This window comes from Leptodactylus fuscus, chromosome 6 (genome assembly GCF_031893055.1).
Source record: "Leptodactylus fuscus isolate aLepFus1 chromosome 6, aLepFus1.hap2, whole genome shotgun sequence".
Classification (NCBI taxonomy): Eukaryota; Metazoa; Chordata; class Amphibia; order Anura; family Leptodactylidae; genus Leptodactylus; species Leptodactylus fuscus.
In genome coordinates this window covers 154,586,040-154,604,434 of record NC_134270.1, presented here as the reverse complement: position 1 = coordinate 154,604,434, position 18,395 = coordinate 154,586,040, and the positions used below count along the sequence as shown (strand labels likewise).

The window sequence follows — 18,395 nt, the reverse complement described above, 5'->3', positions numbered from 1 at the left end:
GATCGGCTCAACCCTATTGATACATCATATGGAAACATTATCTACAAAGTTGCCTATGTCCCTCTTCTCAGCCCTTCTTTCTCTATAGCATACTGTCTGAAGATAGGACAAGTTCCCTTTAAGATTGGATTGGAAGACGGTGATACAGCCGAGCAAGACCCATTCTATTTTACAAAATTGTATGTTCCTACCTAGAAATATGTTTCCTTTTATAAGTTTATGTGTATTTTTATGTACTTGATAGAAATATACAAGTACATGGCCTACGCAGCTGTTAGGAATGCAAATAATCTCCTACATTATATTGTTTTTCCTTTTCATTGACTTTTAGCACCCATTAGAACATAATTCACATTCCATCCAAAGTTTGTTCATTTCGCCTTGAGGTCATATAGAAGCCATAACAACAAAAATACTCTAAAGGATGTTAGGAGGGTAAAAATCAGTATTTATTTTCCAACAAACACTAGAAATGACAGATACGTCTCTAATATTTAGCTTTTTGGTCATAGTATTATACTAAAGTAGCTCAGAGTAATGAACAAACATAAGAGTCAACCAATAAGACTACATCAAACACTAGTAATAATAAAAAAGAACAAGAAAAATATTACAATTCATTATTTTTTTTCTATTCTTGTGTGCTCATGGTTCCTAGGAAGAATATACAGTATAACTCATAGCCAGGATCACATATTAAAGGGCTTATCCGGGAGAACATGGCTACTCCGCTTCCTCTTCTCAGGAAGTGACATCATGTCTTAGCCACGGGATTGAGCTGCAGCATGGTCATGTGACTAACGGAAGTGATGTCACTTCCTGAGAAGTAGGTCTGTTCCTGAAAGAGAGCAGCCATGTTTTCTAATCCTTGATGACCCTATTAAGAAACCTTTTAGGAAGCAATATTATACCCTGCCTTGCTTACAGGTGTTTTGTATTGCAGAAGCTATTTTTACAACTTTTTCTACCAGTACTGATGGATTTATAGGGCAATAGAGCTCAGTAGATGGACCAGAAGGAAATTTTTATATCATAGCACAAGAGTCAGCAGCTATCATGTACCAACACTAGATATGAAGGGTTGAAAAAACATACGGTGACTTAACAGGATGTCTGGATGTTCATGTTGAAGATTGTCTCCTTAAATGTAATCTGTGGCGTTGGATATGTTGACAGCATGTTATAGAGCAGGAGGAGCCAAGTTGATTGATATATAACTTTATGAGAAAATGCTTAGCTCATTCAGTATTTTATTTATGCAAATCCAGGCTTAGGACCACCCACTGGACTCTTAATACAAGTTATTGTGAATCTTTTCATATATATATCTCAATCTGATCAGTTTCTCCTGCTCTATAACATACCGCCACACCAGACACCATATTTAATGTAACAAGTTCCTTCAAATAGTAGTATGATGTATATATAAACGTCAAGGGGACAAGTTGAAGCAGGAAGCATATGAGTCTTTAATATACAGTATCTGTTGCACTAAAATACTAGAAAATTTTATTTTGTCATAGAACAAGAGTCAGCAGCTATCAGATATGAACACTAAATATGGAGGGTTGAAAAAACATACGGTGACTTAACAGGATGTCTGGGTGTTCTTGTTGAAGATTAATCTGTGGCTTTGGATATGCAGTGATACCTGTTGGCGAAATGTTATAGAGCAGGAGTTGCTGAGAAGATTGATATATCACTTCATGGGAAAATATTTAGCTCATCCTGTATTTTATTTATGCAAATCCATGCCTAGGACTGCCCACTGGACTCTTAATACAAATTATTCTGAATCTTTATATATATATATATATATATATATATATATATATATATATATATATATCTGATCAGCTCCTCCTGCTCTAAAACATACTGCCTGCAGATCAGACAACATAATTAATATAACAAATTCCTTCAAATAGTGGTATGGTGTATATATTAGCATCAAGAGGACAAGTTGAAGCAGGAAGCTTAAGAGTCTATAATATACAGTATCTGGCGCACTGAAATTCTAGACACTCTGCCTCAAGTGAAACTTTCCAGGTGTCTACCAAGATATTCCTGAAGGACGATAATGAGCTAAAACAAAAGCCTTTTATCGGTTCTTCTCATCTTGCATGGCTAGGAGCATGTTGTAGCCTTTTGCTAAAAATGTCTGCCCAGACAGGTTGCCCGTTTGAAGGTATTTCATTGGGGAATATGGTCTTTTTTTTACTGTGACATTCCAAAAAATCTCAGCCCAATTCTAATTTGTCATCAATATTCCTACAACAGACTGGATAAAACGATATTGACACCATGCTGTATAATAGCCCAAGGCAACCGAAAGCATGCGGCGCTGCAAAATACCAAAGCTTATTTCATTCGAGGATGCAGGAGATAAATCTTGCATTAGCTAAAATTGATTTTAGAATTTCACAAAGCATCTGGAGGAAAAGAAGCAGAAGGGAATATCTTCTTAGCTGTGAAGATTACACTGGAAGGAAACTGTGAAAAATGGAGCCTGCGCTGCCTGCAGAGTTTACATTGCTGTTTAATGGGTAGAGCAGATAAACGGAGCGGGTGCTGTGCAACTTGTAAGAGGTGTATTTAGAGAGGAAACAAGTGGAATAAAGAGGATAGAAAGCGATGGATAATCTTAATTTAGACGCCTGAGGTTAAGCAAGGAACTAGGTATTGAATACGAAGGCAACTGGAAAATGCAAAAAAAAAAAAAGAAGCCAAAACACCGAAAATGCAGAAAACCTAACATTAAATATCTCGGCCCCTAGAATATCAGACTAAGGATGTAATGTCACGCTTTCTACATCAGCGGTAAAGGGTTAAGTCGAGATGCTGAGCGACAGACTCGTCCAAGTCTCGACCCACCCAGGAATTTCCAGTACAAGATTATCGCCCATGGCGAAAAGAAAACCTGTTTCTTTTTCCTCCCAGCCAAATCTAGTCGCAACACATTCACTGCTATAGCAGCTAAGGAATTAAGCAGAGCTCCCCACCCTCTCGCCACTGACAGATAGCTTTGGTAAGTTGAAGAACAGCGTCTTAGGCTTCCATGGTCCTGGGGATTTATGGAGATTCAGTGTTTGAAGCATTTCCTTTATTCACATAGAATGGGCGTTGCTGGGTCTGTTGGAAGCAAACAAGCCGTAAACGTTAATGACTTTAATTGTTTTCTGAAGATTAAAACAGATTAAGCCGGGTATTACAGATTTATCGTCTGTAGCCGGGCTATTGGATGCAGAGAAATTATTATAATCATACTGATATTACAATACAATAGCCCCGGTACCAGATTGAGGCTCCCTGGGACCACCAGATACAATGATTCACCCTGCAACCACTCCTAGGAAGTAGACCATAGTACCCTTCACATTTGGGCGTCTTCTACTAGGCCATTATTGTGTTAGAGCCTAAGCCCACCTGAGGATTCTTTGCTAGTTTGGTGGGCTAGTCCAATACTGACTGCCAGCCATTAGACTGGACTATCGGACATTCTGGAGTATAAGACATTCATGAGCTGTAATAGTAAGGTACATTCTAAGGATGTCTTGAAAAAAAAATCCAGACTTCTGTCCAGAATCCAATAATCCATTCCATAGCTCTGGCAGGTCCACTCCTATAGGTCTGGTATGTGGTCCACTCCCATGGGTCTGACGCATGATCCATGCCTGTAGGTCTCACAGATGGTTTACTCCCATAGGTCTGGCACATGTTCCACTCACATAGGTCTGGTACATGGTCCACTCACATAAGTCTGGCATATGGTCGTCTCTCATAGGTCTGGTGCAAGGTCCATTCCCATAAGTCTTGCACATGATCCACTCCCATAGGTCTGGCACATGGTCTACTCCCATAGGTCTGGTACATGGTCCACTCTCATAGGTCTGGTGCAAGGTCCACTCCCATAAGTCTTGCACATGGTCCACTTCCATAGGTCTGGTACAAGGTCCACTCCCATAGATCTGAAACATGGTCCACTCCCATAGGTCTGACACATGGTCCACTCACATAGGTCTGCACATAGTCCACACCCATAGATCTGGTACATGGTCCACTCTCATAAGTCTGGCACATGGTCCACTCTCTAGGTCTGGCACATGGTCCACTCTCATAAGTCTGGCACATGGTCCACTCTCTAGGTCTGGCACATGTTCCACTCCCATAAGTCTGGCACATGGTCCACTCCTATAGGTCTGGGACATGGTCCAATCCTATTCACTGTTATTAATAGAAACCTGTCACATTGAACATACAGTCCAATCTGTGAACAGCATGTTATAGCGCAGGAGAAGCAGAGCGGAATGATATATTGTTTTGCTGGAAAAGATTTAGAATAACCTGGCGTTTTTTATTCTAACTTGGGGCTTAGGAGTCTAGTAGGTGGTGCTACTCTTTGATGGACCGCCCACTGGACTCCTGAGCCCAGAGTAAGCAGGAATTTAAAGGAATAGAATACAAGTTATACTGGATCTTTTCCAAAAAAAACTATGTATCAATCTTCTCAGCTCTTCCCCCTGAGTTTCCTTAGCTATCTGCATTAAACGTAATTTAACCCCTCTTTAACCCTCTCTCTAGCAGTTTCCTGGATGAATACTTGAGTTTTCACACTAAAGCAGATGTATCCATTGGGGAGGATTAATTGCAATGAGCCCAGGACACTTCACTAGTGGGAAACGCCCAATGGACACTTGGCATGACTGAGCGTGACAACTTAAAACGTCTTATTTCTTAGTCGTGCTGCTACTAACAATATCCCCAGGTGTGTTTCACACGGCTTCCTGTTCACCTATCCGGCAGTGTCAGCGATTTTGCACAGTCAAACTGCTGACAAATTCTTTCTAATTCCAGTTAAACCTGAAGTTTCAGGTTTGGCCGGAGCTTCCTATCAATACAGTTTCACAGAAATGCAAGACGGCAAGATTTGTTGCTTATATAGCACCACCATATTCCACAGCGCTGTATAGAGATTGTCAGCCTTCACATCGGTCACAATCTAATTTACTGCACTCTGACATATACCAAGGCCAAGTCTCTGGTTTACCACTCACACTACAGACTGTGTGTACTGAAGAATCTGCTCTGTTACTGTCTTTCTCATTCAGAAACAGTCCCGTGATTATGCAGGACACATAGAGAGAAATACTGACCTATACTAATGTGAATAAAGCACTTGAGCCATGATAGAAGCTTCCAATTTAGCTGCAGGACACATAGAGAGAAATACAGACCTATACTAATGTGAATAAAGCACTTGCGCCATGATAGAAACTTCCAATTTAGCTGCAGGACACATAGAGAGAAATACAGACCTATACTAATGTGAATAAAGCACTTGAGCCATTTTAGAAACTTCCAATTTAGCTGCAGCATCAGCCTAAACCTCTGTCTTTTTATCTGTCTCTCTCAGCTCCTGGACATGCCATCCCCTTCCATAGACTTCTATAGACATGTACTTTAACTTTATAGGTAATATAAAAAACTGGAAAAAAAAATACATAAATTGGAACGTACCAGAAGACTTTGCTTTGATGATTTCCATGTCTGTGGCAGAGCTTTGCCTTGCTGGTGTCTCGTCATCATTGGATACACTAAAGTGAGATATAATTTAATAATGTGTTGGTAAATGAGTCAATAAGTAAAAATTTGTAAAATAATATATTTTCTATAAATATAATATTATTCTAATAATTTGGTACTCATAGACTGTTGGACGAATACGTATACAGCTATTTCTTATGACTCCTTTTATTTGGACCAAGCATGCATGTGTTTTCACTATAGAGAAGGGAATAAATTGCTGTAAGACAAGGATAAGGCCTCATCCACATCTGTGTTGGTAATTCGTTCGGGGGAGTCCGCATGGGGACGGAATACCAAACGCAATTGCAAGTGGTGTGCAGTGAAAGCACAGGGACCCCATAGACTATAATGGGGTCCTTGTGTTTGAAGCCAGATCTCTGCAGGGAACATGCAGACAGGAAAGTAATTCACAATCTACTTTCCTGTTTGCATGACTCGTGCGGAGATCTCACGGCAAGCACATGGACCCCATGATAGTCTATGGGGTGTGTGTGCTTTCACTGCACACCACTTGCAAATGCGTTCCGTAGTTCGTTCGGGGAATCCCTATGTGGACTCCCCAAACGGATTACCAACCACAGATGTGAACCAAGGGTTGAGTGTTGAACTCGCCCGATCCTTCTTTGGTTGTGGAAGAGGCTATTTGCAATGGTCACTTAATAACCGTTACATTGTATCCACCATCATTGAAGGAAGTATTGGCCATAATACATGGACTTGGCCATATATACATGGACATGGCCATAATAAATCCCTACTTTATGGCAATATTACAACTGCAAATCCCATCCTAGACCCATCAGGTCTATTGACCCAAACTTCCAGTATCGTAGATGCCTACGATGCCGCTCGCTTGGGACATTAGATGTGTAGCCAGGATGGATCTACAGTTGTAATACAGTTCATATAATACAGACCGTGTGAACCCAGCTTGAGGGGGTTTTATGTTTTCTGAGGAATTGGTGACTAATCTGATATTGTTCTCACAGATCATATCTATACCTCATGCATTATACACCGAAAGGAATGATGGGAAATACCATTACCATTCATGTTAAACATGTTGTTGTCTTGCTGTGCATTGGTCTCTGTGCTTGTGACAGTGGATGTGAACTGGTAGGAAGAGCCTGGGCTGGCGACTACAATAAGATAGAGAACATAGATATTATTTATTAGAATATTTTTCGACAGATATTAAATGAGAGCATGCCCCAACCTTAGCGAAATCATACCCATATAACGTAAAGCCATATGGAACACGAAAAGCATATGTGAAGCAAGTGCAATATAACATTACATCAAGAACAAACTGAAGCGAAACAATGATGCGAATCCTCAATCTATGAGGGTCTGTATTAAGGATGAGCATCATGGCCGACCACATCCCAAACTTAGACCATTATAAACCCATATGAGACTATAAATCCAGGGTATCAAAATCGAAACAAGTGACCAAAGTTGTTTAGATTTGGATCTTATTGATACTAAAATGGGTTCTAAACCCTTCTATGCAGTCATAGGGGAGGTTATTGGCATAGCCAACATATCTTTTTGTGCCAAAGTATAATTCTGCTGCCGAGAAAGTCAATTTACTTGAATGCAAGCTTTTCAGTGTACCCAGGGCATGATCGTATGTGGCATGTCACTGTGTCCATCTCCCAAGATTATTGGGTGAGGAAAAAATTATTCCTCCCGGAGTCTTCACATTATAATGACTTTATGGGGGTGCTCCAAAAGTTCTGAAGATGGAGTGAAATGTTCTCCCCATGAGGGTGAGCTATTGTGTAGCTGATGCTCTTCCCAGGGAAGACTAAATCTGGGGATAGTGGTAAAGTAAACCAAAGAATATAATGTCCAAAAAGAAAAAATTGGGATTGTTGATAAAAAACCGTTTGGACTCACTTGGACACACAAAAATTGGATTATCGGCAATTAGGGATGAGCTGATCTTGAGATTTCAGGATCAATTTTAAAATCCGATTTCTGATCATTCGTGAAATTTGCTCGATCGCTGATCAGAATGTGATCTTTTCTGATCCCGATCGCTCAAACCTAGTCAATGCTTCTCTACAGGAAAAGTCACTTTTAGGGTTGAGCCGATCTCGAGATAACCTCCGATCCCAATGGAAAAGATCGTGATCGGAATTCCGATCGCGATCGTGAAATTTACTCAATCGCCGATCAGAATCTGATCTTTTCCGATCCCGATCATTCAACTCTATCGGCAATGTGTCTCAACACCGAACTGGCGTCTTCTTCAGGCCAACTATTGTCCAGAGATAATAGTGGGTGCTAGAGGAATCAATAAACTTCCATCAATTGTAAAAATCCCAGTTATTTTTGTAAATTTATTTTTGTATTCATTTGTTAACATTAAGGTCCTGATGTGTGGCAAGAACAGATAAAATGGGTGTCCACTAGAGATGAGCGAACACTAAAATGTTCGAGGTTCGAAATTCGATTCGAACAGCCGCTCACTGTTCGAGTGTTCTAATGGGTTTCGAACCCCATTATAGTCTATGGGGAACATAAACTCGTTAAGGGGGAAACCCAAATTCGTGTCTGGAGGGTCACCAAGTCCACTATGACACCCCAGGAAATGATACCAACACCCTGGAATGACACTGGGACAGCAGGGGAAGCATGTCTGGGGGCATAAAAGTCACTTTATTTCATGGAAATCCCTGTCAGTTTGCGATTTTCGCAAGCTAACTTTTCCCCATAGAAATGCATTGGCCAGTGCTGATTGGCCAGAGTACGGAACTCGACCAATCAGCGCTGGCTCTGCTGGAGGAGGCGGAGTCTAAGATCGCTCCACACCAGTCTCCATTCAGGTCCGACCTTAGACTCCGCCTCCTCCGGCAGAGCCAGCGCTGATTGGCCGAAGGCTGGCCAATGCATTCCTATGCGAATGCAGAGACTTAGCAGTGCTGAGTCAGTTTTGCTCAACTACACATCTGATGCACACTCGGCACTGCTACATCAGATGTAGCAATCTGATGTAGCAGAGCCGAGGGTGCACTAGAACCCCTGTGCAAACTCAGTTCACGCTAATAGAATGCATTGGCCAGCGCTGATTGGCCAATGCATTCTATTAGCCCGATGAAGTAGAGCTGAATGTGTGTGCTAAGCACACTCATTCAGCACTGCTTCATCACGCCAATACAATGCATTAGCCAGTGCTGATTGGCCAGAGTACGGAATTCGGCCAATCAGCGCTGGCCAATGCATTCTATTAGCCCGATGAAGTAGAGCTGAATGTGTGTGCTAAGCACACACATTCAGCACTGCTTCATCACGCCAATACAATGCATTAGCCAGTGCTGATTGGCCAGAGTACGGAATTCGGCCAATCAGCGCTGGCCAATGCATTCTATTAGCCCGATGAAGTAGAGCTGAATGTGTGTGCTAAGCACACACATTCAGCACTGCTTCATCACGCCAATACAATGCATTAGCCAGTGCTGATTGGCCAGAGTACGGAATTCGGCCAATCAGCGCTGGCCAATGCATTCTATTAGCCCGATGAAGTAGAGCTGAATGTGTGTGCTAAGCACACACATTCAGCACTGCTTCATCACGCCAATACAATGCATTAGCCAGTGCTGATTGGCCAGAGTACGGAATTCGGCCAATCAGCGCTGGCTCTGCTGGAGGAGGCGGAGTCTAAGGTCGGACCTGAATGGAGACTGGTGTGGAGCGATCTTAGACTCCGCCTCCTCCAGCAGAGCCAGCGCTGATTGGCCGAATTCCGTACTCTGGCCAATCAGCGCTGGCCAATGCATTCTATTAGCCCGATGAAGTAGAGCTGAATGTGTGTGCTAAGCACACACATTCAGCACTGCTTCATCACGCCAATACAATGCATTAGCCAGTGCTGATTGGCCAGAGTACGGAATTCGGCCAATCAGCGCTGGCCAATGCATTCTATTAGCCCGATGAAGCAGAGCTGAATGTGTGTGCTAAGCACACACATTCAGCACTGCTTCATCACGCCAATACAGTGCTGATTGGCCAGAGTACGGAATTCGGCCAATCAGCGCTGGCCAATGCATTCTATTAGCCCGATGAAGTAGAGCTGAATGTGTGTGCTAAACACACACATTCAGCACTGCTTCATCACGCCAATACAATGCATTAGCCAGTGCTGATTGGCCAGAGTACGGAATTCGGCCAATCAGCGCTGGCTCTGCTGGAGGAGGCGGAGTCTAAGGTCGGACCTGAATGGAGACTGGTGTGGAGCGATCTTAGACTCCGCCTCCTCCAGCAGAGCCAACGCTGATTGGCCGAATTCCGTACTCTGGCCAATCAGCGCTGGCCAATGCATTCTATTAGCCCGATGAAGTAGAGCTGAATGTGTGTGCTAAGCACACACATTCAGCACTGCTTCATCACGCCAATACAATGCATTGGCCAGCGCTGATTGGCCAGAGTACGGAATTCGGCCAATCAGCGCTGGCTCTGCTGGAGGAGGCGGAGTCTAAGATCGCTCCACACCAGTCTCCATTCAGGTCCGACCTTAGACTCCGCCTCCTCCAGCAGAGCCAGCGCTGATTGGCCAGAGTACGGAATTCGGCCAATCAGCACTGGCTAATGCATTGTATTGGCGTGATGAAGCAGTGCTGAATGTGTGTGCTTAGCACACACATTCAGCTCTACTTCATCGGGCTAATAGAATGCATTGGCCAGCACTGATTGGCCGAATTCCGTACTCTGGCCAATCAGCACTGGCTAATGCATTGTATTGGCGTGATGAAGCAGTGCTGAATGTGTGTGCTTAGCACACACATTCAGCTCTACTTCATCGGGCTAATAGAATGCATTGGCCAGCGCTGATTGGCCGAATTCCGTACTCTGGCCAATCAGCACTGGCTAATGCATTGTATTGGCGTGATGAAGCAGTGCTGAATGAGTGTGCTTAGCACACACATTCAGCTCTACTTCATCGGGCTAATAGAATGCATTGGCCAGCGCTGATTGGCCGAATTCCGTACTCTGGCCAATCAGCACTGGCTAATGCATTGTATTGGCGTGATGAAGCAGTGCTGAATGTGTGTGCTTAGCACACACATTCAGCTCTACTTCATCGGGCTAATAGAATGCATTGGCCAGCGCTGATTGGCCGAATTCCGTACTCTGGCCAATCAGCACTGGCTAATGCATTGTATTGGCGTGATGAAGCAGTGCTGAATGAGTGTGCTTAGCACACACATTCAGCTCTACTTCATCGGGCTAATAGAATGCATTGGCCAATCAGCGCTGGCCAATGCATTCTATTAGCGTGAACTGAGTTTGCACAGGGGTTCTAGTGCACCCTCGGCTCTGCTACATCAGATTGCTACATCTGATGTAGCAGTGCCGAGTGTGCATCAGATGTGTAGTTGAGCAAAACTGACTCAGCACTGCTAAGTCTCTGCATTCGCATAGGAATGCATTGGCCAGCCTTCGGCCAATCAGCGCTGGCTCTGCCGGAGGAGGCGGAGTCTAAGGTCGGACCTGAATGGAGACTGGTGTGGAGCGATCTTAGACTCCGCCTCCTCCAGCAGAGCCAGCGCTGATTGGTCGAGTTCCGTACTCTGGCCAATCAGCGCTGGCCAATGCATTCTATTAGCCCGATGAAGTAGAGCTGAATGTGTGTGCTTAGCACACACATTCAGCTCTACTTCATCAGGCTAATAGAATACATTGGCCAATCAGCGCTGGCCAATGCATTCTATTAGCTTGATGAAGCAGAGTGTGCACAAGGGTTCAAGCGCACCCTCGGCTCTGATGTAGCAGAGCTGAGGGTGCACAAGGGTTCAAGTGCACCCTCGGCTCTCCTACATCAGAGCCGAGGGTGCGCTTGAACCCTTGTGCAGCCTCGGCTCTGCTACATCAGAGCCGAGGGTGCGCTTGAACCCTTGTGCACACTCTGCTTCATCAAGCTAATAGAATGCATTGGCCAGCACTGATTGGCCAGAGTACGGAATTCGGCCAATCAGCGCTGGCCAATGCATCCCTATGGGAAAAAGTTTATCTCACAAAAATCACAATTACACACCCGATAGAGCCCCAAAAAGTTATTTTTAATAACATTCCCCCCTAAATAAAGGTTATCCCTAGCTATCCCTGCCTGTACAGCTATCCCTGTCTCATAGTCACAAAGTTCACATTCTCATATGACCCGGATTTGAAATCCACTATTCGTCTAAAATGGAGGTCACCTGATTTCGGCAGCCAATGACTTTTTCCAATTTTTTTCAATGCCCCCGGTGTCGTAGTTCCTGTCCCACCTCCCCTGCACTGTTATTGGTGCAAAAAAGGCGCCAGGGAAGGGGAATCGAATTTTGGCGCACTTTACCACGCGGTGTTCGATTCGATTCGAACATAGCGAACACCCTGATATCCGATCGAACATGTGTTCGATAGAACACTGTTCGCTCATCTCTAGTGTCCACCAAACATGGCCAAAAAAGGTTTCTCGCTATGTCACCAAAGGAGCCCAAAACAGTATCTAAAGGGTTTAGAACGTGCTCCTTGTAAATTCCTGATTCCATATTCACCATCACACTCTATATAGACTTCACTTCCTTATCTCCAAGGCACAAGGCTCAAATATTCCGAACCACAGAGAAGATTAAAGAGAGAAGGAGCCTTTTGAAATAAGTTCCTCGCTGTTTTCTTCACCTAGTCTACACTTGTCTTCGCAGCAGTATTTCATAGTAACAGTAGTAAAAGAAATAATGAAATTCAAGTCGTCCAGATAAAGAAAACTATCAAAGTAAATTCTTTGGTGAATATGTGTTTAAGCCTGCTGTAACACATTGAAGGACTGATGTTATATTTATTACTGTCAGGATGGAAAGTATTAGTATTTGACACATATAAAATATTAATGATGACATCAGACAGCCACTCCTGACATCACAAAAATAGAAACATGTTTGCAAGACGGGTTCCTCGGCAAAGGAGTTTTGCGTCGAGGTCTATTAGATCTATTAGATCTTCTTATGACCTTAGTTTTCAAGAGTGTGTGTTACCCATAGGATAAGGGAGGAGTTGTGATCAAGAAAACGGAGGTCCACATGTGCCCACAAGCCAGTGGAGTGGTGGCCACCTCCATATTGACTTGTATGGGACTTTTGGAATGGTGATCTCCAGTGATATCCCGGTACACCTGGGATAAAAGTCAGATGAAACAGCCAAGATTGTTAAAAAAGGGAAAAAAAGACCATTCTTGGGGGTATTTTGGGAATCATGTTGGGAATTTTGAGCCATGGGCCAGCTGAAAATATGAGTTTACGGCATGACCCATAAAATGTAACTGATCGTTTGACATTTTCCAAAAAATCAGAATATTTTTTTCCAAAACTGCCCCGTGATTGGGCAGTTTAGTGGATTATATAGATGACAGTATCATATATACAAACAAGCCAACCAATGATCGATCAGCAGTGTCATGGCTGACTTTTAATCCATGCCTATGGCCAGCTTTAAAAGTGAATCATTTGATGCCACAAACACAATACTCACAGACCTCTTTTTTCCTGACTACTGAGTGGCTCGGTAGTTGGACATCCATTCCCCTAGGTATCCGATATGTATTCCCTAACCACACCACAAAGTATAGGTGTCTATATTGAGAACAATCCTTCAAAGCACCACTGTCATTAAAGGGATTGTCTGGTTTAACACAACACCAGGCAATGGTGGCAAATGCCATAAAATAATAAAGCCATTATGAGCTCAAGCACCACAACACCAGTTCTTCCCGTTGATCTTTGTTTCCCTAACTTCAGCTATGGCATTGTATTCACAACACACGATCCCTGGAGCAAATGACTGGCCTCAGGGGTGCACCCAAGTGGAACTGGTGCTAATCGGCAATTAGCGTTCCTACCACTGCCTGTTTATTTGTTGAAAACCACTTTATGGTAGGGACTTTTACATATGAGAAGTCTTTGTTTGTGCTGGGATTACAGCAATGACCTCAATGAGGTTGATGTGTCATTACTAGTGCCGGAAGAACAGAAACTGGTGGGAAAGTTGAGGAGAGATAGTGGGTTGGCAAGTTGAGTATTGTTAAATTTGTAATATTACAACATTGTAAATTTTGATTCGAAAAAAATTCCATGACCATTTTGTGTAGAAACACTAGTTCTTAGACTTTAGGGTAGAGACATAAGATTAATATACATAATCACCACCACCAGTCTTAAGCGAGAAACAATTAGCAAAGCGTGCGCATTGATTAAGAGCCCCCAAAGATTATCCGCACTATAATCTAGGCTACAGATATCACTAATAGGGAGTATACCAGAACCAGGAGGAATACCTTTTTGAGAAAAGGTCGGGGTTGTGTAGCTGGGAGAGTCTTCTTGAGCCAGAATGGGAGACTGGTCCCACATCCTGTAGGTTCCTATAAGAAGAGGTGCTAGCCTTTGAGAATAGTCTATAGAATACCACGAAGGCCTTATTTATTACATCTATAGGGTCCTTCCCATTTGCTACACATTGTTTCCATAACTCATGACAGTATGTGAATTGACAAGTCATGTTGATATACATTGTGAATATAGAGGACCCTTATTATATTTCTCGATTATAATTTACAGTATTATTGGGTTAACTAGAGGGTTCGTCCTGTATGACTAGGATAATGATGTTTTAACATGAAAGGTTAATACATACTAGTATGCAATAGAAGCCAATTAATTGAAAACAATACAAGCGACGTAGTACAAAGCAAAATACACATCATGCTGCATCACGCCAAACACATGTAAAGACCATAAGACACAAAAAACGAAAAACATTTTAAGGTCAATTTTTGTTAACTGGTTACAAAAATGTGAGGTTAGAATACAGTATATTAAAACAGGACAATTTATTTTTTATAAATTAGCAAAAATTTTGGAAAAATTGTCATTAAAAAGAGGTTTTCTGGGACCTTAACTCAATGGATTATCTTAAAAATAGGAGGTCCAACATCCATGACCCCTACTAATCTGCTATTTGAAGGAGAAGAGGAGATCACATGGACGCCACTTCCACTTTACAGGTTGCAGTTCAAGTCAATGGGGAGGAACTACATTCCCAAACAGATACTGGGCTATTTTTATCCAAATGGTATACAAAAAGATTGGGCTTGTTGTCTGTTACAACCGATGAGTTTTCTGCTTTGGACAACCCATTTCTGTGATAGGAGGATCCTGAGAAAAAGCAGATCATGTTGTCCTACAGCTAAAACCCTCAATCTGTCTAAAACATAATACACTGTCTACCAATAAGTATTTGGACACCCATGCAAATGAAGATATCTGCGGTCGTGATGTACGTCACGCCTTCCACCTTTAAATATTGTGTAGGAAACAGCATTGGCATTAGTGGCATGCAAGTACAGAGTTGTCTGATTTCGAGAAAGGGGTAATTGTCGGGTACCACAGAAATGGTCGATCCTTAAGGGACATAGCAAGCGAACTGAATTACCCAAAATCGACAGTGGCCTATGTGATTACGAAGTGGAAGGTGAACGGTGATTGTCGGAATGTGCCCCGAGTCGGCAGACCCCCGAAACTGGAAGATAGAGACCATCGAGTGCTGGCCAGAGAAACCGCACCCAACCGATTGCTCACCAGGTATCCGGGAGTATTATGTCGATCAATATCATCCTTAAGGAAGCATCTGCTGGGGTCTGCCAACTATTCAATATGAATAAATGTTGTTCTTCTATTCTACCACAGGTGTCCAAATACTTATTGGTAGACAGTGTAGCAATGTCATTCGCAACTGCTGATTTCGGTGGACACCCATCTACTGGGCATGGGGGCCTCCTGAATCTCCCCTAATGTCGGGGACAAGAAGATTCAGACTGCTGGATTTTACCCTGACTGATCATATTCCTTTCAGGGTATGTAAGCCACTGTCAAAGTTTTCCAACAACAGTTTACTTTCCTCTACCCATTAAGAACAACTAAACACTTGACCAAGTCGATCTTACATATGTACAAAGAGATTTGGAGGAATAGTCTTGATCTGAATGAGTGTTTCATTGACATCTGAACTGAAATAACATCTTATGTCTTCAAAAAAGTCCAACACCTCACTTACCGGTCACTAGATTAACTAGTGTTAAATAATCCATATAGGGAAAGAGTTAACTAGTCCATATAGTCACTCTGTGAAATTAGTATCCCTGCGCTATGCTGAGGAGGTCCAAAAGACCGAAACAGCCCTGTCCATAGCTGGGAATCTGTTCTTTTTGGAATAGAAATACTAATTTGGCAATAAACCCCGCATCATTTTAGTAGGCTTATTAACAGAGTCATGCATGATGTTAAGGGGGCTGCCCCTAGAGGGCGGCATAGAGAAGCACTGTTCTCCTAATTACATCCTGGAGAATAGATTTGCATATTTTTTACCCATAGTCCATATTAGGAAAGAGTTAACTAGTCCATATAAGCCTCCTTCAAAAGCTGCCAGCCAAACGTAGGAGAATCTATTGTTGTCGTAGGAGATTAAAGGCTCCTTTGAAAGCATTGACATTAGCTTGTATTACTCTAAGCTTCGGGTTAATAGTAACTTCAATCCTTCTTTCATAGCTGTCCAAAAGTCAACAAGCAAAAAGTTATTGTTTGTGGGCCTGTTCACATGGTGCGATCAGCGCTGTACCTCCCATGAGGCGACCTGAAGCGAGCGCTTCAGGCGGTGCTATGCCAGGGCCTCAGGGAGGGTGGCATTTTTGGTTACCTAAGCCAGTCCAGGACAAGCTGTCCTGGACTGGCTTAGCACTGAGCGGTGGTTTGGGGAGGCCACTGGAGCAGCGCTGCTCCAGCAGCCTCCTCTCACGCTCAGGCAGAGAGCAGGTCGTCTCCGTGCCTGCTCTCTGCCGGCGAACGGCACTAAGCCCCGCCCCCTGCACTTTGCCATGCCACCTCCGCTCCGCCACGACCCCTCCGCTCTAGGGGGGGGGCGGCTTTCTGTAGTTCGTCTCAGGCGGCGAAAGGGGCAGGTTCGTTCCTGGGTGCGATGCCATGCGGTGTCTGCCATTGTTGTGGTGCTGTAACGGAGGGACAGGGGTGAAGCTGGGCTGATATGGGGGCTGTGTTGTAGTGGTGACGGTCACCATGGGGCACCAAAACCAGTGGAATAGGGACCCACTATACAGAGAAACTTGCAGACCTCATAGACTATAATGGGATTGGTGGGATTCTGCCTTACAGTCTATAGTGGGTGTGGGCTTGGACAGGGTCTCCATCTTTCGGCTCCCCATGCAGACTCTATTGTGAACCTAGAATAAGCTGTCATCACAGATCACAGCTCTATTCTAATGGAAGCAAAATATACAGTAACCAAGGAGTAAAACCTAAAGGAAATAAATAGCAAGTAATCTTCCCCCGCAGGCGTTGACTTCCATATCATTTCTGAGCTCCGGACTGGAGGATTGCTTTAACTATTTATCATTTTCTATGTATAAGTCCTATAGTATTTGGCAGTAAAATCACAGTTTTCTGATACATTGCACAGCAGGGATCTCGGAGTAAGCCGTGGCGTATTATTTTATATGCACATACATAACAGCCTGTAATATCCTGCTAATACGCCATACCTTTGTTTCCATAGATGCTGTTAAGTCCTGCAGCAGCCGGATCTGTTAGAGACCGCACGGTTGAGGGCTGGTAAGATTGGCGACCACCTACGGAACGAGAAAACACTGTGTGATTCTGATATTATTCTGTCTATTAGTGTATTTCTCACGTATAACACCATCTGTTTCCTACATCTAATGGCTTGTCAATTAGAACTAAAGTCAATTATAATTGTAATTTATTATTACTCATTTTAGGATACATTAATACATGGGATTACAGTACGTATTGCTTGCAACACAGTAACAATGACTACTATACGGTAACATTGGCTCTGAACTTTTGGTTTATTTTATTGGGTTAATATAATGAATCACTTGGAATTTTATGGTTCTGCCCCTTCAGGTTCTTCGTCCTGTTTTGTCATTTACCATGCACAGACTTGCTATAGGTTTTTATAGAATATAACACGACCCTGTTTATTTCCAGCTTTCCGATTAATGAGCTGCTCGGATTCTGCGCTCCGACCAACAAAATACTTGCCCCCCACCGACCTGATCTAATTATATTGCCAGTACTTCATACAGAGCAACAGGATTACGTATACAGTTACATAAAAAGGGAGAATTTTGCTAAAATGTCCCTTTAAAGGGGTAGCTAAAATTACCTGCCATATCTACATACAAGTATATGGGCTCATTCACACGTGTGGATAAAATACGGAGGTACAACGTAAATCTATATCTTTTCCAACTTGTTCTAGTTGTGTAGGGTTGAGCCGATCTAGAGATTTCAGGATCGATTTTAAAATCCGATTTCCGATCATTTTCCAGCCGATCCCGATCATGAAATTTGCTCGATCGCTGATCAGGATCCGATCTTTCCCGATCAATCAACCCTAGTCAATCCTTCTCTGTGGGAAAAGTCACTTTTAGAGTTGAGCCAATCTTGAGATTTCAAAATCTGATTTCCGATCATTTTCCAGTTGATCCCAATCGTGAAATTTGCTCGATGGCCGATCAGGATCCGTTCTTTTCCAATCCCGATCGCTCAACCCTATATTTTTGTTTCCAATAACTATTTCTCCTCTCTATTCCATTTTTTAAGGGGTTAAATATCTTTGGTTGTTTTTGTAATATCACTGAAATACGGATTACATTGTTATGGTCCTTATAGGTTAAGGCTAAGGCCCCACAGACTGGAAACATCGCGGTTCTTCCCGCAGGGCTTTGAACAGAAAGT

At 43.0% G+C, this 18,395-nt stretch overlaps 1 protein-coding gene across 2 annotated transcripts in view; it reads right to left on the bottom strand.

Annotated features, from left to right (window-relative positions):
* Positions 1-588: 588 nt before the first annotated feature.
* Positions 589-18,395, bottom strand: part of TRIM29 (tripartite motif containing 29) — a 50,074-nt gene continuing 32,267 nt past the window's right edge. The window contains exons 6-10 of one of the 2 annotated variants that reach the window (XM_075277646.1): positions 17,174-17,260; positions 13,901-13,984; positions 6,633-6,725; positions 5,518-5,594; positions 589-3,132 (exon numbers count right to left, since the gene is read on the bottom strand). In XM_075277646.1, the coding sequence (XP_075133747.1) occupies positions 3,073-3,132; positions 5,518-5,594; positions 6,633-6,725; positions 13,901-13,984; positions 17,174-17,260 (401 nt within the window). In that variant the 3' untranslated portion in view covers positions 589-3,072. The remainder of the gene's footprint in view (positions 3,133-5,517; positions 5,595-6,632; positions 6,726-13,900; positions 13,985-17,173; positions 17,261-18,395) is intronic. The other variant, XM_075277647.1, reaches the window with a different exon arrangement.